General features: G+C 35.8%; 1 protein-coding gene across 1 annotated transcript; it reads right to left on the bottom strand.

Moving 5' to 3' along the window:
- Positions 1–1,448: 1,448 nt before the first annotated feature.
- Positions 1,449–23,854, bottom strand: LOC109112320 (3-hydroxyisobutyrate dehydrogenase, mitochondrial-like). The gene is made up of 8 exons (XM_042745240.1): positions 23,704–23,854; positions 22,803–22,963; positions 22,570–22,679; positions 19,625–19,746; positions 10,891–11,024; positions 9,160–9,236; positions 2,852–3,008; positions 1,449–2,738 (listed from the first exon to the last, which is right to left on the bottom strand). Exons 1-8 carry the CDS (start codon positions 23,777–23,779, stop codon positions 2,583–2,585), a joined length of 993 nt encoding a protein of 330 aa, XP_042601174.1. The 5' UTR covers positions 23,780–23,854; the 3' UTR covers positions 1,449–2,582.
- Positions 23,855–23,941: the final 87 nt, after the last annotated feature.

Raw genomic sequence — 23,941 nt, 5'->3', positions numbered from 1 at the left:
TCTTTAAGCTCCCAGTTAACAACCGGCAGTCCCAGTTAAACAATTAGTGCACTTATAGTGTGTAGGACTGTCTGAGGCTACAGCCACATAACTGCACATCACGAGCATTGGTCATAAAATTAAGTCCTACAATTAAATGTTGAGGATAAGAGCGGTTTTAACGACCTCTGCGCTAGTTCAGACTGGGCTGGCCTGTCTGAGGCTGTCTACAGACACAAACAGCACTGCCGGAATAATAAAAACACACGAACGAAAGACCAAAAACACCATTAAAGAAAAGAGCCCACGGGTGATGCCTTGTTTAGTTGGCTTTCTGATTGTGATGATGGAAATAAGGGCATCATTTGTAGAGCATGATTGCGTGTGAGCATGTGGACAGAACAATGGAAAAAAATCAGGCAGACCGCAGACACCAGAGGACCGACATCAGGACAGTAAGTCAGAGGGCAGTGAAGGGACTAATTCATTTCAGCATTAAAACATCACTGCAACCTTACTTCTCCTTTTGTAAATATCATATGCTTTAGGTAGTTGTGTTTCTTACACGTACACCTGTAAATCTTTGATTTTCTTGTTGTAGCTAATGTATGCTAACCTGGCTGAAGGTGATGTCATCAAGTCCCTTGTCTTTACTTTACTTAACCCAGCCCAAACACACCAGCCCTTCAGTTAAACCGACATCAAACGCAAACGCAGCCTTATTAAACGTTCATATGAATTGGAGAAAGTTATATATAGCAATACACCAGAGAGGTAATGTTTGAATGTTAAAATAGTATCAAATATAAATAAGCCATCTGTAGGCTGATTTCCCTGAAAAACAACCTATAAATACTGCAGTTATCAAAACTTCGATCTTTTTGTTGAGTATCCCGACCAACCCTACAAATGGGCGGGACTATCTTTTTCAGACCAAAAGCAGATGTTTCAATATACTATAATTCGCCTTAAAGAGATGACAGTTAACTTCTTTATTGAGGACATTATATGAACAAGAACATTCTTGTATAGAAGACACACCATGATTCTTGAGCCATGGGCGAGAGTATGTGTCTAGCACACAGACGGCGTCGGTCTCATCTTAGTGTGCGTCTCAACAGGACCTCTATAAAGTAGAGACAATTAACACTGCTCATTCTCAATACAGCACCATTACAAATATACGCATGTACATACACACCAGGACGACGTAAAGCCTTTTGTTTAGTGGAAAAGAAACGGATAATAAGAGAAATTGTGGTCAGAAAAAAAAAAAAAAAAAAAAAAACACTAAAAAAGACAGAGACGTCAGTGTATAAACTATTTAGTGTAAAACAGAGGTCAGTTTTAATGGAATAGTTCACCCAAAAAGAAAATTTGCTGGAAATGTACACTCAGGCTATCCAAGATGGAGATGAATTTGTTTTTTTTTATTGGAACAGATTTGGAAAAAATTTGCATTACATCACTTGCTCACAGTCCAAACAGCTTCTAAAAACACCACAATAAACCACAAATAATCCACACGACTCCAGTCGATCAGTTATTAAATCGTGAAGCGAAAAGCTGTGTACATTGTTTAAATAAACAAATCCATGAAGGCGATTTTAAACTGCTAACTTTAAACTGTTGCTTCTGGCCAAAATAAGAGTCCATAATCCATAAAAATGCTTCCTCCAGTGAAAAAGTCAATCCTGTGTTGTCCTTGCGCATCAAAATGCACCGATATACTTGTTTAGAACTGTCTTTGATTGTAAACAGTGTTTGATCTGTGCATATTTCTCTCTTGATTCAGATAAAATTACATTTTCAATGGAGAAAGTAAAATTATGGACAGAGGACTCTTTTATTTTCAGCCAGGAGCAGCGGTTTGAAGTTAAAACCTCTTAATGGATTGATAGATTTGTTTGTTTCATACTTATTGGATTTGTTTCAAACACATCTTTTCACTTCACAAGATATTAATTGATGTACTGAAGTTGGACTGCAGAAGATCCACTGGTAAGCAATTGATGTAAAGCTAAATTTCTCCAAATCCGTTCCCATGAAAAAACAAACTCATCTGCATCTTGGATGGCCTGAGGAGTAGTACAGGAATAGTACATTTTCAGCATTTTTTTTAATTGTTATTTCTAGGTGAACTATTCTTTTAATGTAACTATTCCAGAAAAACAAGGGACCTACTACTTCTTTGTAAAAATTTTCACAGTTTCGATTCAGTTTAAGCACAACTGAAACAGATGAGGTATGTCATGTGGATTCATAAACATTTCTAGCAGCGTCTGATCAGGACCTCAAATCAATATTGGCTTAGAACTGGCTCAAATTACTAGCTCAAAGTGGAAAAGAATGACTGTACACATTTGCAGGTAAAAGTGTGACGTAAGCAAGCTTGAGTAACAGTTCGAACCGGTCATAGTTAAAAAAGGCCAAATCTGGCAACAACCTAAGAGAAGCATCGGACTCTCAATGCTATACACTAATTAGCTTCAACATACCTGTAACATCCCTTTGAAAATAAACGCACATGCATATCAATAATAAACCAGCAAGTCACAATGTCCGTTTCTCACACAGAGTCTGGGTCACTTCCAATGGACCTACTACACCCCCTCCTCTCGTAAAAACTGGAAGACGGAGGAAAAGTCTTTGTTAGAGTAGCCACAAGCGCACATCGCACGGTAGATCTGGTGTGCCAAAGAACCAAGAGGAATTGGGGTCTGGGTACTGGTCGCCGTATCCTGAGCAAAACCAAGATCCTGAGAACACAACATGTTTTTTTTCTTACAGTTTTGCCTTAAAATCATTTAAACTTGGCATCAATAAATAAATAAATGTGATTAAAAGAAAAAAGAAGAATGCTTCCACTTGCCTTAGCCATTAGCTTTGTGCCAAAGCCTCCCTGGTAGTTATTTGCTGAAGGCACTCCTTCCATGACACCTGGGACGGGGTTATACTTGTCACTGGACCAACATCGTCCTGAACTCATGTTCAGAATCTTCGCTAGCAGCTTTGGATCTAAACCCAGTCTGATCAAAAGAGAGAGAGACAGGTCAAAGGACAGAGGTCAGACAGAGCGCTGACCTTTAGGCACATGACCAGATCATCCCTAAGTGGAAAGCAGGCCTGGATAATACAGTATTGATATTTAACAGGAGCTGCAGTTCATCATTTTCCACTCTCCCGCTTGTTGTCCCCCACACAAATGCAGGGGTAATAAAACTCTGACACAAGCAGCTGTCTTATTAACTCGCCCCCACCAATCTGTCCCCCATATTAGAAACCAGGGTGATTCCAGTCCTGCATTTAAAGTAGATCTGAGTGAAATGGGCCTTGCTGCTTTACAAACGAATGTGCACCCAAATAACACAGTATAACAGGACAAAACTGACAAGACAGCAAACACAACAGAACGATTGTGACATTTTCTGAAGAAAGCTGCTGCCATGATGATAAGTGTATGGTCACTAGAGCCTAGTTAGGTGCTTGTTTAGTTTTTTAGTCAAAAGAGCTCATCTTCAAAATGATATTTGGTAATAAACTATGATATTGGTTGCCTCTAAAAGCCATTATTAAAATTGTGAAAAAATATAGTATTCTTTTTGTATTGTAGAAAAAAAAAAACTATTCATCTCATTTTCATATGCTTTTTAAAAACTTTGATATAATTTAAGAAAAGGTTTGACCTAATCACTCATTGTAATCACTACACATGTAATGTAGTAAAGCCATCAAGTAAAAAATAACAGCATACTTTCCTTACACTTTGAAAATAATGAATATTTGAATATATTAAATATAAGTGATAAAGTTTGAATAAATTATAAAACACTTTTGGGTCCCACTTTATATTGAATATATGAATTTTACTTAATTGGTCATTTTTATTACTTTCCCCCTTTATATATTACAAAATTATATTAAATATTTTTTGGGGAGTCACTACACATGGCATTTTTAAATCTGAACTAGACTTGGCTTATGACAAAAAGGTCAAACTATCTGAAAACACAAGACCTTTTTTTAAATAATAATGGTTTTGTTAATTTTTTTCCCTACTAAATAATCAGAAATTTTGTCAAACTATTTTATCAGGAGAGTATAAATGTCAAAATAATTGTTAATTTTACTAATAAACTAAAATGACGCTTAAAGTAGAAAAACATTTAAATGGCATTTTTATTTATGAATAGCATTTTTCCAGTATATTAGAATGAATCAATAGCTAGAACAAAATAGTCACATTACTGATACAAACACCACTAATAAAAACCGTCACCTAGCACTATTTGCTGAGACAAAAGAAAATTAGGTGGCAGTTGACAAAAAGCCATTTTGAAACAAAAGGAAGATGAAGAGAAGAGGGGGGAAACGAGGGAAATCTGAGGATGAAGTGTAACTGGGCAAAGAGCTGCCGTCTCTTGCTTTAACAAGAACATAAATATGACCACATCAAGAGCGCCTCGACACACGTGTGTGCGTGCGCACTCACGCCGGAGCGGCAGCGGTGGTGAGACAGTAAAGTGCGCTTTTTAGCTTTCTTATGTCTATTAAACTATGATGAGTGTTTAAGAGCAGTTATACAGTAACTCCACCTGTCTCTCATTCAGGGGGCCGCGCCTTCATACACACTCACACGCACCAAGACTTTTATAAGTCTATGCAATAATTAGTAGACAAGGACACACAGCCGTGCATAAAAAGTCTGTTTCTTTCCCCTTTCTGTTATTCCATCCGTCCATCCCACACTGTCTGATTTTACAGACTGTTTTGGAAAATGTAATCTCAATAATGTGTGTGTGTTTGTGAGCGGCGCTGTCATTTGACAGTTGTTTTTGGAGGGTTTAATGTCTGTAAACAGCCCACCGACTGACCCCGTATCAATCTCCCATTCTCTCTCGCTCCCTCACTTTCCCCCTTTATGTCTGTGTCTCTTGGTCTCTTGGGGACAACCGGTGACATATGTTCAACATCGTCCCCTCCTTTCTTTAGCTAGCTCTCATTCATACACACTCACTTTCTTTGTTGGTTGGTTGCTGAAAAGGTTACTGCCTCAACTGCAACCTGGCTTCTCTGCTACAACACAAATCACTCTCTCGGCGCAAGAAACGAGTGTGTGTGCATGAAGGGGAGGCGCCTTCACTGTTAAAATGCTAAACGTCATTTTGTATAGCCCTCATTCTGCTCCTATGGATATTATCCAAACCATTTACACATTAAATTTACATGAAAGAGACACTTTCAAAGGATACTTGTGAAGATTTGGCTGATGAAATCGAGTGTGAAGTGTGTGCAGGTTAATACCACAGCAGCGAGGGAAAGGAAAACAGATGTGAGAGCCTAGTTAAACAGGATGAGTGAATTACAGTTAAAGAAAAATAGAGGAGGAAATAAACTAGAGGCGTTTGATGTTTGATCACTGAATTAGAACGGGGGCCCATTTTGTTAAAGACTTATGTTTATACACTATGCTTCTTGCTCTCATTTCATCTTCATCAAACCCTGGTGCTCACAAGATTATAAACACAGTCTTATAAGCAAACACACACAGGCTACAATTTTATCAATGTCTTTAAGAGGCAACAAACGAGTTTATTACCAAATGTCAATTATCTTTTTAAACATCTGTACACAGGCTGTGTGTGTGAGGGTGCTTGTGTAGTGGATGAACTTTCAAAGCCTCTCAATCGTGTGTATGTTGCATCATTAAAAATACAAAAACAAAAAAAACAGGCTCATTCTTGGTTGTAGCTGAGGGTCTTAAAGAGTAGACAGCAGCATATGCATGCATAAGTCAAGATAGATGGAGAGAGAGAGAGAAAGAGCGAGAGGGGAGATATCTGTCTATTGGGGACACTTTTTCTGTGAAAAAGTGAAACATCACACATGTCCAGGGATATCCAGCACTCGTTGAAGAAAATTAAGAAAAGGGCCTTTTTCTACAAAGAGGGTACAATTTGGTGTACCATCACTCTTTTAAAACAGATTTCTCGACCATTTCTCCACATAATCGCAACTCAATACTGAATTTATTGCCGTAAACATTATTCCGCTATTAACTAATTATATCTACTAGGGAAGAAAAGTAAATAATCTCATTATATTTAAAAAAAAAAAAAAAAAAATTATATATATATAATATATTTAATATATAAACTTAACATATTTTTCTTAAATATATACATTCATGTGTGTGTATATATACTTAATAAATATACACAGTACATACACATATACTATGTAACCAAAAACTTTTATTTTGGATGAGATTAATCGCGATTAATCTTTTTACTACATACATACACACATGGTCAGAATTGTTGGTACCCTTGGTAAATATTATCAAAGAAGGCTGTGAAAATAAACCTGCATTATTAATCCTTTTGGTCTTTTATTTTTAAAAAAATCACTAAAATCTAACCTTTCATTTAACTAAAACAATTGAAAATGGGGGAAAATCTCATTATGAAATAAATGTTTTTCTCAAATACATGTTGGACAATTATTGGTACCTCTAGAAATTCATATAAAATATAAAATATCTGTGAATTAAATTCCCATTCATATTTACATGAAATTATCCAGCCATGGCTTCCAGTTTCACAGGAATATAAATAGGAGGGAAAACAAAGGCCAAATTTCCATAATCATTCATCACAATGAGAAAAACCAAAGAATATATTTCTGATGTGCAGCCAAAGATAATGGAGCTTCACAAAAGAGCTAGAGCAGTAAAAATTCCCATTTCCACCATCAGGGCAATAATTAATAATTTCCAATCAACAGAAAATGTTATAAATCTGCGTGGAAGAGGACATGTGTCTATATCATCATAATGCACGGTGAGGAGGAGAGTTTGAGTGGCTAAAGACTCTCCAAGGACCACAGCTGGAGAATTGCAGAAAATAGTTAAGTCTCAGGGTCAGATGAAACTAAAAAAATGAGCTTTTTAGCAGCAAACACTCAAGATGGGTTTAGTGAACACAGGGATAAAAAGTACCTCATGTGTACAATGAAATATACTGCTGTATTTTTGATGTTGTGGGCCTATATTTCTGCTGCAGGTCTTGGACATCTTGTTTAGATGCATGGCATCATGGATTCTATCAAATTCCAACAGATACAAAAATCAAGAAGTGACTGACTCTGTTAGAAATCTTATAATGGGCCATGTTTGGATCTTCCAACCGGACAGTAATCCAAAAACAAACCTTAAAAATAACACAAAAATGGGTCACTGACCACAAAACCAAGCTTCTGCTATGGACATTCCAGTTCCCTGACCTGCACCCTATAGAAAATGAGAGGAGTGAACTGAAGAGGAGAAGCACCAACATGGAGCTGGGAATCTAAAGGGTCTGAAGTGATTCTGGATGAAGGAATGGTCTCTGATCTCTTGTCAGGTGTTCTCTAACCTCATCAGACATTATAGGAGAAAACTCAGAGCTGTTATTTTGGCAAATGGGGGTTTCAAAAAGTATTGAATAAAAGGGTACCGTTATTTGTGTCCAATGTGTATTAGAGAAAAACATTTATTTCATAATGATATTTCCCCCATTTTAAATTATTATTCTCCAATGAAAGGTTAGATTTTTGTGATTTTTTAAAAAAAAGATCAAAAGGATTAACAATGCAGATTTATTTTCAAAGCCTTCTTTGATCATATTTACCAAGGGTACCAACAATTCTGACCACGTGTGTGTATGTGTGTGTGTGTGTGTGTGTATATATATATATATATATATATATATATATATATATATATATATATATATATATATATATATATATATTATAAAATTGGTAGTGTTATTGGCAAAAAAGCTTGTCAGAGTTATTGCAAAATGATTGAGTTATTGCAAAACAAATGATCAAACTAATATATTTTCTTTTTAATGTTTGTGAAATTTAATTCAATTGAATATTTTTAAAATGCAGATGTTCAGTTTTGGCAACAGGACAGGAAAACTTGTAAGTTCCAATTAATATGAGCTTAATTAATGAAGAATAAAATTACACACACATCTATGTATATCCTTATAAATACATGTCATATATACATACATTTTTTCCTTTACATTTTAGGCCCAATTTTGTACCAAATTCAACAAAAGTTGTAAAAATAAAAGTAAGAACTGAAAGAACAAAAGATACTAGAGGAAATGTGGAAAAACCTACTGATAATTCTCCATAGTGAGAGATTAATTATTTCTCCCAAGCACCCATTTGCTTTCCGGTTGAAAGAGAAAATCATAATATCTTCAAATAAGTCAAACACTCATCCTCTTTATATTTTCTATGTGCAGTTTGCTGCATGAGAGGACAGGCTGCAGTGCAGCATGGGAGATTTATGACAGCCAGGAACCCAAGGCATCTAAATAAGTCTGTATAAGTGCATATGAGTGTGCAGATGCCTACACGCTCCTTATATCCCAGAGAAGAGGGATAACATCACTTCATGCGCGCTAGATTTCTGAGACTGCATTCAAGCAAATATGAATACATATCTCATATGTATGAAGAATATGTTGATCTGTTGAATCCAACCTATTAAGATGTATTTGCAAGCAACACGGACAAGCAATACGCTCTTATATAATTTTCCCCTCTTCTCACTTTAACATATATTTAAAAAATGAAGTAATAATAAGAGAGAAGATATTGCCTACACATTTTTAAACACAATGAAATATGAACTAACTCCTTTTATCTTAAAAAAAAAAAAAGCATATGATGATCAGTTACAACACACCCAATAGTGTCTATCATCACTGTTGTCAAACGTTGGACAGTGAATGAGCCGAAAAAATTAAATGAGATTTGAAAGCTACAGCAGATAGCAAGATTTTCAGTGAAAGCAGTTAAAGCCGAAACAAAGCTTTTCAGACAGATGGTCAAAATAAAAAGATAATAATTTTTGTGAATATATGTACTAATAAGTAGAGTGAACCTTATTTTACTTTTTTTCTTATTTAAATAATAAACAAGTCATGGCATGAACCTATTACATTTCAGAATTTCTTATACAAAGCAATCATGTGGCAGTTTGAAACTAGAGCAGGCTACATATGAACTACTTTTCAATGCTTTTTTCTCGTTTTTGAGCTAGAGAGGAGCCTCATTCACACACACACACACGCGCGCACACACACACACACACACACACACACACATCTTCACCTAATTCCAAGGTTCATGGTCTCTGCTGTACCAATCATGCCAATTGCTAACAGCATGTTGTTGCAGATTTTCGCTGCCTGAAAGAGAAAATTGCAAAACATTAGTTCAGCCACAGAAGTAATTTAATTTAAAGATTTTGTAGTAACCTTTTATTGACAGTACATAAGGAATTTGTTATGCACCACAGAGTGCTTAGTGTGTTACTTAAATAGGTCATATAATGAATAACATACTGGGTTAAAAATGAGCATTTATGGTAACAAAGCTACAGCAACTTGGATATAACAGATGAGCACATCAACACATTACATTTACACATCAAAGACACTTGCTGTCACCTACTAGTGTCAAAGGCACTTCAGCACTTCAGACACTTGACACGGGATAGATGCTTTTATTTTGAAATGGTAGAAAAACTAATAATATAAAAGCAAAATTAGGAAAAATTTGCCAGTGTTTGAAATGTGACGTAAAAGTTAACTTTTTAAAGAGCTCTCTGATTCGATCTGAACAGATTGTGTGGTCCATTTCAGCATGGATTGTTTCAAATGGTGATAAAATTGACTTGAAAAATGGAAATATGAAAATCATAGGAGAAATATGAGCCCATTAGCAGACAACAATATCTATGAATGTGTTCTAACAGAGCATACTGAAAAAACACAATCTTGGGCATTTTAGAACATGGTATGATTGCAAAAAAAAAAAGGTTAAGTCTTTAACCCCTTTCACACAGTGTTGATCCCGGAAAACTGCCATAAGATCAGTAAATCACCAGAGTGCCTTCTGTGTGAACGCAAACACGTCCCGGGATGGGGACCTAGTAACATTGCTGGGATCAGTCCTGGATTAAGCCCTGTGTAAACAAAAGGAAGAACCAATGCCGTAGAGAATGTGTCGTAGTGAGGATGCACGTGTCATCACAATGACGTGTGATTCTTTGACCGGGAGAATAAATGCAGATCAACGTTCACAACAAAACTAATATCTGCAAACTGTAAAGGGACTGACAAGGGAGCTTCTCACTATCCGCGCTGAAGCTGAGATAGTTCTCCAGCTTAGTGGAACGGTACAAGTCACATTATACGTCATGTCCCGATGTCCTCTGCACAATCTGACTTTGTTGCAACCTAGAATTAAACTGCTGGTCTCGTCTGGCCAGAGTAGAACGGCCACTATTTCGACATTCTATTTCCATTTTTTTAATAATGTAAAGCTGCTTTGACACAATCTGCATTGTAAAAAACGGTATATAAATAACAGTCAATGACTTGAGTGACTAACGTGTGTTTATGGGATCTTTACGGTTGTGGCTAAAGGGGATACAGCTATGGCCAGAAAATAACAATAAAGTAAATTTGCTACCTATCACATTCTGTTTTATTAATGTCTACACCTACGCCAGCCCAATACCTATCCCTTATAATAATGCAAAAATAAAGTGCACAATATTGATGTGCGCATGCCCAATAAGCTCTGGTGGCCGTAGCTGCATCTCTTCTAGCCCTAACCGATCTTTATGGGATGTGTATGAACACACACACACAGATTCCAGGAAATCACTGTCAGTGTGAATGAACCAAACTCAAACTATCCTGGGACAAATTGTCTTTTTTTTCCTAGAATCTCTGTTTGAAAGGGGATTTTGAAGTTCCATTGACGACACCATCTCTTTACTACAAATTTTAATTGATTACAGGCTAAAGGACATTCATGTTTGTGTGTATTTACCTGTCCACTTCCCACTTGGCCACAGTACACTGCATTTGCTCCCATAGAGGTGAGTAGCTCCTGGGCAGCATTAAATTCCTCCTCAACTCCACCCACCATGAAGGTGAGTTTAGCCAGACTGGCTGCACCAACACCTGAAAAGAACACAGTCATGACTTCAAAAATCATTGCAAATGTACTCAAAAATCAGTGTGTATATTTGTAAGTGATGTGGTGGTACCATTATAATGATGGCATCAAGATGGTTACGTCAAAGTACTAAAAAATAAAATAAAATTAAAATAAATCTATAACCATATTAGTTGATGGTATTTACATCTTCCTCCAAAGTATTTCAAAGTATATTATGGCAAATTGTCAACATGGTACAGCAACAGAAACAACAAAACAATATTACTAGCATATTACATGTTCAAAGATGCAAAAAAGATTCCTCTTTACAATTATTATACAGCTGAGGTGCATTCTAAAAAATTTAAAGAAACCTTCTAATTTACCTTAAGCATGTCAGGATTTAGTCAACAGTGTGTGTGTGTTTTGGAGCAGAGGAGGGTATTAATAAGCTGTCTGGCACCAGCGGGACAACATTTGAGTGTTTGCCTTTAAAAGCCGATTGTCCAAATCATCCTTCACAACTCTCTGAGGACAAGGACCCATTGTCCTCCTCCCCACAAACACATAGACTTGCATACGACAGCTGTGCCTAAAGCGACACTCCTCCTCCTAAGTGAACACGCCCCCTGGGGTATGAGTGACAGCTCTAAGGGGTAATTAACTTTATACTTTATCATGTTCAATTAAGCGCCACGCCTTAAGAGGACCGAGCGTGGCCAATCACGTTAAAGCGTGCCATGTTCTACATGGGAGGGGTGCTTTTAATGCTGCTGACATAGATATGTGTGTCCGGGGATTTGCCCGATTAGAATGCAATTAAAGCAATAAAATTGGCCAGATTTTTTTTAAAGACTAAAACCTCATCTGCTGCACTGAAATCCCTAATATCCATATAAATAAACACACAAACACGATCCAATTTATCTAAATTTATATTACACACTGGATACAATATGAGCCAGAAAAAAGGCATGTGCTTTGAGGTGAGAGGTCTGTTTGTGTGTGTCAACACTAATGAATAGGCTGTTTATACTGAGAAGCTAATAATGCTGAAGTTAATTATTAAAGACTGAGAGAAAAGAGCTGATGTAAGATAGATTGAGTGAAACGGAGATAAAGAAAGAGAGTGAGAGAGAGAGAAAGGAAAAGAGAGACTTTATGACTTCCCCTGTATTGATTTTAGCCGTACTTCTCCATCATCAATAATTCTCTCATTAGCTCAGCACGTCTGTCATTTCCCTTACGCTACATTGCATCTCGAAGAATAAACGTGTATGTGCTTGTGTGTTTTGTTTATCTATAAACGAGCATTAATTTGCAGTTTTCCCTTTTTTTTTTAATTTGCACACTTTTTAAATTAAACTGGTTTATCACATTTAATGAAGACATCACATAAACAAATTTACAATGCTAATAGTAATGCATGGAGAGTTAATGCAAGAGCAATTTGAAAATGCAGACGGTGTCAAAGCATAAAAAAAACACAAAAATCAAATGTTGATTCTAACTGGTCAACTGCAGCATTCTGTGGCCATTTTTTTTGTCCTCTGAACTATGTAAATGAAACTATGCATTTATGAATGTATTTGTGTATTTATTAAATCATTTAATAAGATATATAAAAAAAAAACCCTGATGATCCCACACTTATCATTAGGCCTAATCCCATCTAATCTAGATCTACTCCATTTCCAAAATTTTTGCATAAAAATTTATGAAATGGATTTAAAAAGGTAAAAAGTGTTAAGCTGACCTGAGTAGCTCTTATTAGTAGTTGAAAACCCAAATCAGGATGGCTAAACTACTCAAACAAGTACAAAATCAAATCTACATTAGATTAAAAGTCTAAATCTATAACAGCAAATATATAATGAAGAAACCCACATGGACGTGAACTCTGACGGAGATGTACTCAGTTGTTTGTGGTGTCAGGTACCACAAACTCTCTTTCCAGCATCTTAAACATTTAGAAAAAGCCACTTAAGGCTGTACACGCTTTTTAAAACACCGAAACGTTTCATTAGTGGCAAAGTTACATTAAACTACATTTGTGGATATGAGCCTCTTTTCCCAGGCAAAGCGAGATGGTGGAGTTTTAACCACCTCATCGAGCATGTAGATCTCAGAGTCTTTATTGTGTGTAAATAAAAACCCCATGTAAACCTCTTGTCGTCTTTCTACAATCCTTTAGAAATGCTGACAGTTATAAAGACTCTAAATGACGAAATCAGTTCTTTTTTCAGCCCTCCCCACCAGGCACATACACAAACTCACTTGTCCTTTTTTGCGATCTATCAGCTATTCTCCCGAGCTGATCAATAACTTTCTTTTTGACTGTAAAAAGACCAACATTGATCGCAAACAGACAATAGGGATTTGAAAGCGATTGTCTATCTAAACGACTGCACTGGCAGGGCATTAAAGTGATCTCGAGAGAACATTCTAGGAACCGTTGTTATTGTGTTTCCAATACCAGAAACACTGCTGTAAAAACATTAGGTAAACCTCGATAAAATAGGCACTATATCAGAGGATGTCAATGATTCATTTGGTTTATGATCAAAGCTATATTTGTCCATATTGGATAATCAGGCCAATAAATGCATACAGTCTTTATGCAACCTAAACTCCTTAAACTTTTGTTTTGATGAGCCAATTTAGTTTTTTATGCTTCATCTAAAAATGAAAATTCTTTCATAATTTACTTGCCCTCATTTTGTTCAAAAACTGTATGACTTACTTTCTTCTGTGAAACACAAAAGAAGATATCTGAAAGATGTTTTTGTCCAATAACAGTCAATGTGGGTCCAAAACAACACTCTACAGACCAAAAAAAACAGACACATAAAGCTTCAAAATCTAGGGGAAAATCTACCTGTCATAATTTTGATACAAATTTTCTACCATCAATTGTGATTATAAGATTGCGTTTTAAAATAAGATTTAAAAAAAAAAAAAAAAACCCGCCAGGTAAATATAAAAATAAAAAATACAATTATTATTATTACTACTACTACTACCAAATATGATAAAACAAAATAATAAATATTACTATAGTAATAGTTATTGTAATAATGTTAATAATAATTTATTTTACAGTAGTGCACTCTTAAAAATAAAGGTCCGTGCTTCACAATGCCATAGAAGAACCTTTTTGTCTAAATGGTTCCATAAAGAACCTTTAACATCTGAAGAACCTTTCTGTTTCACAAAAGGTTCTTTGTGGCGAAAGAAGGTTCTTCAGATTATAAAAAGTTGAGAAAGAGATGGTTCTTTAAAGAACCTTTGACTGAATAGTTTTTTGTGGAACCAAAAATGGTTCTTCTATGGCATCGCTGTGAAGAACCTTTTATGCACCTTTATTTTTAAGAGTGACAACTGTAAAATGACAATAATAATAATAATAATAATAATATTTATGGCTTTAAATATTAGTATTGTATTTAAATCGTAGAGAGGCCATAAAGCTTCTGTTTTGTTGGCAACAGTTGGTTTATAAGTAATTCTGATTACAAGTTTGAGAAGACCATTGGTGCAATTGTGTCCTGTGCACATCATAAGTGACCAAAACTCAGAGATGATGCAGAGATGAAGATTGCGTGGAGCAGCATTTACTGTATCATGAGCTGCTTGCGTGTAAACGAACACAGTGCCGCACTTCACGTAAAATTAATATTCTTAATTAAATCGCAACCTTTGCAATTAGATAATCGCACTTAGCCATAATCACAATTTCGGTTTTATTTCAATTTATTCATAAAGCCCTACCGACACATTTTTCACAATTATCTTCTTTTGTGTTTCACAGAAGAAAAATAAGCCATACACGCTATGAGTGAGTAAATAATGGCAGAGATTTCATTTTTGGATGAACTGTGCCTTTAAGGAACTTTCTTTGGCTTTTGATGCAGTGGGAACATTCTTACTAGTGTAACAAGAACAAACATATTTACTAGCTTCATGTGGCTAAACCTATAATTACGACCAAAAGGAGATATTTTCTCAGACAAATTAAAACACCAAGCAAACTTAATACACTTCTTTCTGCATATATAAAAACACACACACATGAGAACTTCACACAGATTAATAGTTTCTACGCCAGCAGCCCTTATGTGGCATACTGACAGGTTCACAGAGGCAAAAGAGTTTACGAGCCACCACACACAAACAAACGCAAACCTTCACAAGGTCACAAGAGAGTCTTGCACATATTATCTTCATCATTCAGATAAGTAGGATTTTTAATCACCGCCATCGTCACCCCCATCCTCACCCGCATGGTCCCTTTGAGTGTGGACAACAAGTGAAGAATGATCTGGAATCAATGATCCTCCAGGCCAGGAGTCATCAGTATATTGGCTTCTAAGGATGCTGATTAGCGGCTCTTCACACATGCACACGTTCCTCGAATAGCACCATCATCAGCATTTTAAAATGATCCATAATTAAGGACATAAAAGCTGCTTAACAACACTCATCTTGTGGATGACGGGTACACACATTTACACACAAACACTTTTGAGAGCCACAGTGACTGTTTAAAGTGGGAGAGGGGGGTTTTGAATGACAGTTCCTCGACAGGGGGCATAAGTGCATACCAGATGACACTGGAAAATGATGGACAGCTTTTCATTCACTTCTTAGTGCAGCTATCATGTACACTTCAGACTATATAGACATTAAAATCTTAATCTGAAGTCTTTAAATCTCTTTATATCATAATATCTGATAATTCTTTCCTGGTCAGACTCAACATCACAAACACACACACACGCTCAGTGCTATAAAAGTCCTGGCTAGACAGCTGCTATGGGTCTGTTTCCATCTGGAGTTCAGGACAGACATCGTCCACCCCCTTCACACATGTCTCCCAGTCCCATGCCTTCCCAGCGAGGATCTTGTTATGCTAATTCCTCTGTCACTCACCTATCTATCAGGCAGTCTCTTCCTCCCCCTTCTGCTCCGGCCGACAGAGGGCAGAGATATTAATGAGCACGCTCACAGCGTCCAAAAACAGCACAGGGAATGCTGATCTACATTAGGACATATCTGGGGTCCCACCTCTCCATGAGTGATCTTGTTTCAGGTCAATCTAAAACCCAGATTTTCTATTGTGAAGGGGCATCTGCTGTCCCATCAGGATAGCCAAGCTACAGTTATGAGTAAGAAATGTTAATGCTATCAGCTAGCAATGTAACTGACTTCATTAACACTGCAGCTATGAAACATGAAAACTCTTATCAGATCCACACATATTAAAAAATAAAAGAGGGGAAAGGGTGTGCTATTTATGCTAAAACTTGGTTCAAAGGGTTATTCAATTATAAACAAATTTGAAATGATTATTATATATATATAATATAATATAATATATATAATGTGTGTGTATGTGTATCTGTGTATGAATCTATCAAGAAAATGCACAGAAAATTATTATTAGTTTTTAAAAATATATATTTTACCAATTTATTATAAAGCAATTTATTAAAATCTAGTACATTTTGGCAGCCCTATAATAATAATGATAATAATAATTACCCCCCCCCCCCCAAAAAAAAAAATAAAAATAAAAATAATTATATATATAGAGAGAGAGAGAGAGAGAGAGAGAGATTTTTTTTATTTACTTTTTTTGCAAATGAAAAAATTATAAATAATTAAATAATAATCATAATAAAATAATTCAGAAAGAAATCAGACAGAAACTGAGTTTATTACATATTATATTATATAATATAAATCAGTTTATGTTTTATTGGTTGTATGGATTGGCAACTAATTTCTGATTTATTATGTAATAAGAGAACATTATGTCCACTATTGTAAATGGTTGCTATCAAAATTAAAACAAGGATGTATTTTAAAAAATTGCAGCTCTTTTTATAATTATATATGCCATAATAATAGTTTTTAAAATTAACATAATATGTATGTTAATTTTCAGTATATTAATAAAATTGGCATAGATATACCTGAAATGAACTTTAAGGTTTGAGAAATCATTGATAAGTATGAAAATGTAAGAAAATGGATGAAAAAAGCCAGATAATATTTGACAGTCAAAACTGATCTGACTAAAGCAATCATTTAATAATAAAATCTGAATATTCTTTTTAAGCTTGTTTGATCATGCGAGGGACTTGACACAGAAATATTTCACTTTAAACTTCTAATGCATTTTGAAAGGACCATCTGAAAGTCAGAGATTGTCATTTTCTCCTTTATTAGCGCTGATCTACATATGGGCCTGATGGGTGAAGGCAGGGTGAAGGCTGTTCCATCGAGACGGCTCATGCATGCAGGCTGTTAGATCAGTGATAATAAATGAGAGGAGAGAAGAAAAGAAGATCAAGTCACACATTCAGAAATGGCCTAAAATTAAGTCAAGGAAAACAAAGGGGAGCTTAACTGTTTAAAGCAAATATGGCAAGTGACCACGTTAGAAAAATTTACATTATGAGTTACGTACATTACTAAACACCGCTCTGACTTGAGGTTAAGACACCGTGAGAGCAATGAAACAACACGGCCCAACAAAACCAGATCTAAGCCAGTCCCACCACACACAAAACTGTGACACAAATGCTCTCTCGCACAGAAAGTCAAAGTTTTCCCACCGTGAGCTGCATAGTGAGAGTGAGTGACAATGTGGCCGCAATCTCAGCAAAAACCGAGGAATGTGGGTAATTACTGTTAACTAGCCAAGCACTTGTTAGACGTGGCAATGGCCACACACCCCACGTTTCAGAGCGTGTGACGTTAGCCGGGGGTTTGTTGTGGGTCCAATTCTGCAACAGCAGACAGTGAGGTTTGTGCCTTTGAGTTTATTACAAATCTACGCAAAAAAAAAAAAAAAAAAAAAAAAAGACAAAGAGAGCAAAAAAGAAAGAGAGACAGAGAGTTTGTTCGTCATTTTATGAATGTATTATTTGAGAAACACAGTCTGATGTGCCAAACCTTAGTGACGCACAGAGAGAGAAACACAAAACCGAGAATATAAAATTATATCAAAAGAAAATCAGCTTTAAAAAAATACAACATGATCTCACACACACATGCAAATTCTCCTTTCCACAACAGAGACCTTATGTGAGAGGACAGGAGATGGGAGATGCTGGGAACAGACACAATGGCGTCATGATGGCTGGAGTGCCACCTTCTGGACACACTGTTTATTTAAGTACTAGTGCTGCTTTGTTTTATAATGTGGTCTGATAAATGCTCCCCATAGACCTGATAAAAATCTGGAGGCTATGAAAAACTATCTGTTGCCCCTCACATCTGATAAATATAAACCCTCTCTTAATGTAGAGGTCATTATCTACTGTTTTTGTGTACTGTGTTTGGATTTATTCAATGTTGACTGCTTCATCCTATTTGTAGTGTTGTGTTTTTTATGTTTTAACTTTTTAACTTTTAACTTAGGCTTTTTTACCAAACGAAATGGTCTTGGACTAGTTACAATAACTTTTTGCAAATAAAGCAAAACAAAATACAATTTGCCCTCCTAAAAAGTTTAAAAGGGATAGTTCATTCTAAATTTTAATTTGCTCTTCTCTGTTCAATTGCAATAAACAGGCACTGTTTATTACACAATTAATTTATTATTTATTAATAAATAAATTAATAATGACTTAAATTTTGGCCATTTCTGGGAATAAAGTGCACAAGTTACATACATATTTGTCAACTTTGTGCTTTTTAGTCCTCATTCACTCTCATTAAATTGAAAAGAGTGACCAGATTAAATTAGAATTTTTCTGCATTATGATTTTTTTTTTTTTTTTCAAAAAAGTTTTGTTACAAGTCTCAATTCCAAAAGAAAAGGATAGAATCTGTGGAAAATGGTAAATCCTCACTGCTAAAATGTTAAAGAAGGATTAGATCACAGTCTAGTCCAAGGGCTTGAGAACACACCCATTCACTTTTTTATAGCCTAGTCCACACACAGGCTCTTTAAAATCTTGTCTGCACTACAGACGCCAATCAGTAAACATACATCCAGCAAACCTTTCCCCACTCACACAAGTTGTGCATCTTAAACATGTGCTTGTCCAGGGCAGTGTCTCAGCTCTTTATGGCTTTTTATCTATATGAAAGGCCCTGGACTGGGTAGAGCCAACATTACGGCTCCATCAAAGTGAAAGCTACTGACAGCGCTGTCCTCCATAACAGCTCAGGCCATTAAAGGCTCTGTCACAGAGCCTTCCCAGAGAATCTGCATAATATAACGGGAGTGTGTTTGTGTTTCTGGAAAATTGTAGGTTTCTTTGCCTCAATTAACTCTACAGGAAATTATTCTGCTACTCTGACACTAAGGTAAACAAATAAAAACCTAAATTAAATCATTAATGTGCATTAAAAGAAACTAAAAAAAAGAAATTACAGAATTTAAACTTCTTGAGTTTGAGTTTGCATGTTCAGCACATCTGTGAACCTACTGACCACGTTAAAAGCCTTAGTGAGAACACAGTTCAATCATTAAACAACACATAACATTGTAATTGCATCTCCAAAGTGAGCACTTCCAAGAAATGTAAACAATGAAATCCTGTCAATCAAACTGAGCGACTATTACGTAGATGATAATTAGAGGTTGTTTTCAGGTCGATCATACCTCCTGACACCGGAGCATCCATGAAAACTGCTCCCATCTTCTCAGCAGCAATGGCCATCTCTCTGGACACTGCAGGGTCAATGGTGCTGGAGTCAATCAGAAGGGTGCCTTTTTTTACCTTCTTAAAGAAGAGTGCAAAATCAAACAGAACTATGTTAAATATCATCATAACAAAAAGCCCAGGAATTTTTAAATGACCCTAACCAGTTGTGAAATTCAAATTAGACATGTTAACTATGGCCTGTGTTTTATACACATTTGCATGCTCATGCTTCTTTGATGTTTGTTAATGGTAACATGCCATGCAGGTAAACAATAAAACATTTAAAATTGCTGTATAATATACAATATACTGTATATTCAATTAATATTATGCAAAATTAGTTAATTTAATATAATTTGGAAAAAATTATGAATGCACTATATACTACCATTCAAAAGTTTGGGGTCTGTAAATTTTATTTAATGACATTTTTGAAAGAAGACACTTATGAACAGGTTTGCGCTTATCAAAAATAAAAAATACAGTAAAAAAAAAAGCAGTTACATTGTGAAATATTATTATAATTTAATAAACTGTTTTCTATTTTAATACATGTTAAAATGTAATTTATTCATATGCTGGCAAAGCTGAATTTTCAGCATTTTCATTACTCCAGTCTTCAGTGTCACATGATCCTTCAGAAAACATTTGAATATGCTGATTTGGTGCTGAATAAACATTACTTCTTATTATCACTATTGAAAACTGTTGCGCTGCTAAACAATTTTATAGAGTCATACATAACATACGTTATTAGGAGTCTTTGATGAATAATGTCACTTTTTGACCAATTTAATGTGTCATTGTTGAATAAAAGTTTACAATCATTCTATACAAATTTTACTGACCCTAAACTTTTAAACTGTAGCATATATGGCACCTCTGGGTATCTGTATCTGCAACAGTCAATAAAAAGCCAACCTGAAATGCTGTAAACTCCAATACTATTCTATATAATGTTACTTTAGTACTGCATTTTACATGTCTTCTACAGACCAGCATTTCTTGGAACTAAGGAGGATTTAAACTAACTACTAGATTAAGCCTAGACTTGTACTAATCATAAAGTCAGTTGAAACTTCTTAATCTTGAACTTTTCTTAAAGGGGTCATATGATGCGATTTCAGTTTTTCCTTTCTCTTTGGAGTGTTACAAGCTCTTGGTGCATAAAGAAGATCTGTAAAGTTGCAAAGACTAAAGTCTCAAATAGAATATTCTAATATATTCTTTATAAAAAGTTAAGAGTCAACCACGCCCTCCTAAAACGGCTCGTTCTAACACGCCACCACATGTCTACGTCACGATGTGGGAAGATTTGCATAACGCCGCCCAAATGTTCACGCAAAGAAAGAAGGCGTAACTTTTATTCCAGAACAGTTAAACCCAAAATTTCAGCGCATTTTACAGAGGATGAGGACTGTTTCCTGAACCAGTAGCCTACAATGCCGGTGTCTGTTTCTATAAAGTGGGGCAGTTCCAACTTTGCAAGGACAGTCTGGCGCTTCTGACTCACAGCCTGTAAGTACGTTTTCATATTTAAAGAATTTGCCACTGATGATTCAAACGCAAGTTTTGAGCAGTGAAGAGTATCGCTTGTTTTTTGTTGTTTCTCCGATCACAAATGCAGACATGGTTTTATGTTTATCCAGCGTGATATGCAACACAACTCGAAAAAGACAGTATAAGTCTTTGAGCACGTTTACATGCATGTTCTTAAGCCAATTATGCTTAAGCTGAAAATGCACTTGGTCATGTAAACGTGGTAACCCGTTTTCTTTTATCAGAGTAAGTACTGAAGTAAGTTCATAAATGGCGTAAGCATAAACCAGTCACAACAGGTAGTTTTTTGCCTCTAACTCCGATTTCGCATGTAAACACAATAACCCGTTTTCTGTCAGCTTATTGGCGTGCGCATGTGTGATACGCGACAGGAACGCATTGTAAGCGCAGATTTATGCACATCTAGACTGAGCAAACATCTTGCAGTAAAGAAAGAAGGAAATATATTACAAAAGCAGACCATTCCATGACTCAGAAAATTATAAAAATGTGTTCTCATCTCGTGCAGCAGAAGTAGAAGTGGTTCAGTCACAATGCTGTGCTTATAACTGCATGAGAGGATAATATACGAGCTGTAAGTTTCCCGACATGTTGCAAGCTTCATTTAACAGCGCAACTGACAAATGTATGAGTCAGATACACAAATGATTATATTTTGATGTCACTACAGGGAAATAACCTGATTTATTAATGAAGTCATGTAAACGCAGCTTACTTGCGTTGTCAGGTTACTGATGTGCATGTAAACGGGGAAAACTGGTTATTTTAATAAGCTGATATTTGTGAGTTATCATCTTACTGGTGTGCATGTAAACGTGCTCATTATAATCAGTAATTATGTCCCCACTGGATGTAACAAATGCCTCGTTTCTAATAGGTTTTATTGTTTTTGTCTTCTCACGCCGGGAGATGGCATCACAGTATGTTAAGGGGCGTAACATTTCCATCACACGCTTGTGGAATTCAGCCAATCACAACACACTGGATAGCTGACCAATCAAAGCACACCTCGCTTTTCAGAATGATGAGCTTTGTAAAAATCAACGCGTTTCAGAAAGGCGGGGCATAAAGTAGCAACAATAATGTACATTATGTGAAAAATAATATGTTTTTTGAACCTTAAAATGCATAAACACATTGCATTTCACCAAATACACAAAATAGTGTTCTTTTTAGCAACGTCATATGACCCCTTTAATCATTACAAATAATACAGACACATGCAGATTTATATCCAATTTAGACTAATTTTGGAAATGTAGGACAACAGTTTCTCCAATATGTTAAGATTCAGTCAGTATCGAATTTAACACTGTTGAGAGTTTAACGTGAAAGGACTTACTTAAGTATGCCATTGGGTCCTGTGTAAACCTCAATGACGTTGGGGCTGGATGGTAGCATGGTGATGATGCGGTCAGCTTTATCAGCCACTTCAGCAGGGCAATCCAGGATCTGGGAGGACAAGCAAGGGCAATTATTTTCACAGGCTCATACACAGTACTGTACAGTCTAGATGTAGGAAAGACGGTAATAGATTTTGTTTTAGAGCATTGTTTGAGAAACAGATACTTATACCTGTGCTCCTGAGTCCTGAAGATCCTTGAAAGACTCTGGGAAGACATCAGTAGCAATGACAGGATATCCATGCTTCAGTAAGTTTCTAGCCATAGGTGTCCCCATGTTACCCAGTCCAATAAAACCCACTGGCGTCTTGGAAGCCATTGATCTATAGGATACTGAAAAACCACACACAGACAGAAATCATAAGTTAGAGTAAAATAAAATCCTCCCTATAGAGACAGAAAGCTATGATAGTCAACGAGTGCACCAGAACCAGCAACAGAAGATTTTTTAGCCTATCATGTCTATAAAACAGAGACTTACTGGAGCAGTTTTGTAAAAATCAATGTCAGTATAACATCAAATACATGGAATAACACATTAAGCACTATTGAGAAGTCTTTGTAAGATTTCTTAACCCTCAATACCAATTGCTTACAAAGACCTTCATATCCTATTGATTGAGATGTTTTAGAGGAAAACTCTGATTTTATACAAAAAAACATTTATTTTGTATAAAATTACTAAATGAGGTGACAAAAGCTGAACTTGGTGAGAAGGCTGGGATGTGTATTTAATTTGTTAACAGTTTTATTTTATTATTTAGCTTATAATTTTCAGCTGAAAACAATTATTTTACCTTTAGAGTAACCTATGAGCTCCTAAACACCAGATGCATTGCACAACATTTCTGAACCTCAAAAAGTAAACAGTGACTTGCTTATTGTGCACAATGTGCAAACATTTATGCTTCGACATATATGTCCAAGCATACTTCATACATATTCACATATTTTGCAGACTGACAAACAAAACAGATGAAAAAAAAAAATTCCAAACTGCTCTTTGCAATAACATTAGCGGCGCTTTAACCACCTTGGTCTGTCAATGGATAATTAATGAGGAAACAACATACCCAAACTGAGCTCCACATGTTTATTGCTTCTTTTATAAAAATTCCGATACCCCCTAAACAAAGCGGCCATGCTCATTTCTCTTGACCTCAGCTCCTCACTGACAGTACGAGTCAGGAACTCAGGGGGCGGATCTTATGATTGACAGCAACATTCCTCCAATCACTGATAAGGATTTGCGTACCAACCACTGATCTATAATAGAGATAATATAATATAATATAATATAATATAATATAA

The sequence above is a fragment of the Cyprinus carpio genome, chromosome B19, assembly GCF_018340385.1.
Source record: "Cyprinus carpio isolate SPL01 chromosome B19, ASM1834038v1, whole genome shotgun sequence".
Lineage (NCBI taxonomy): Eukaryota > Metazoa > Chordata > Actinopteri > Cypriniformes > Cyprinidae > Cyprinus > Cyprinus carpio.
This window is presented reverse-complemented; position numbering and strand designations above follow the sequence as displayed.

Coding starts and splice junctions, on each gene's coding strand:
- LOC109112320 (XM_042745240.1), bottom strand. CDS start 23,779: ATGAGCATGGCCGCTTTGTTTAGGGGGTATCGGAATTTTTATAAAAGA. Junction 22,680..22,802: donor TTCAGGACTCAGGAGCACAG/GTATAAGTATCT, acceptor TTGTCCTCCCAG/ATCCTGGATTGCCCTGCTGA. Junction 3,009..9,159: donor ACCATGAACCTTGGAATTAG/GTGAAGATGTGT, acceptor TCTTTTGATCAG/ACTGGGTTTAGATCCAAAGC.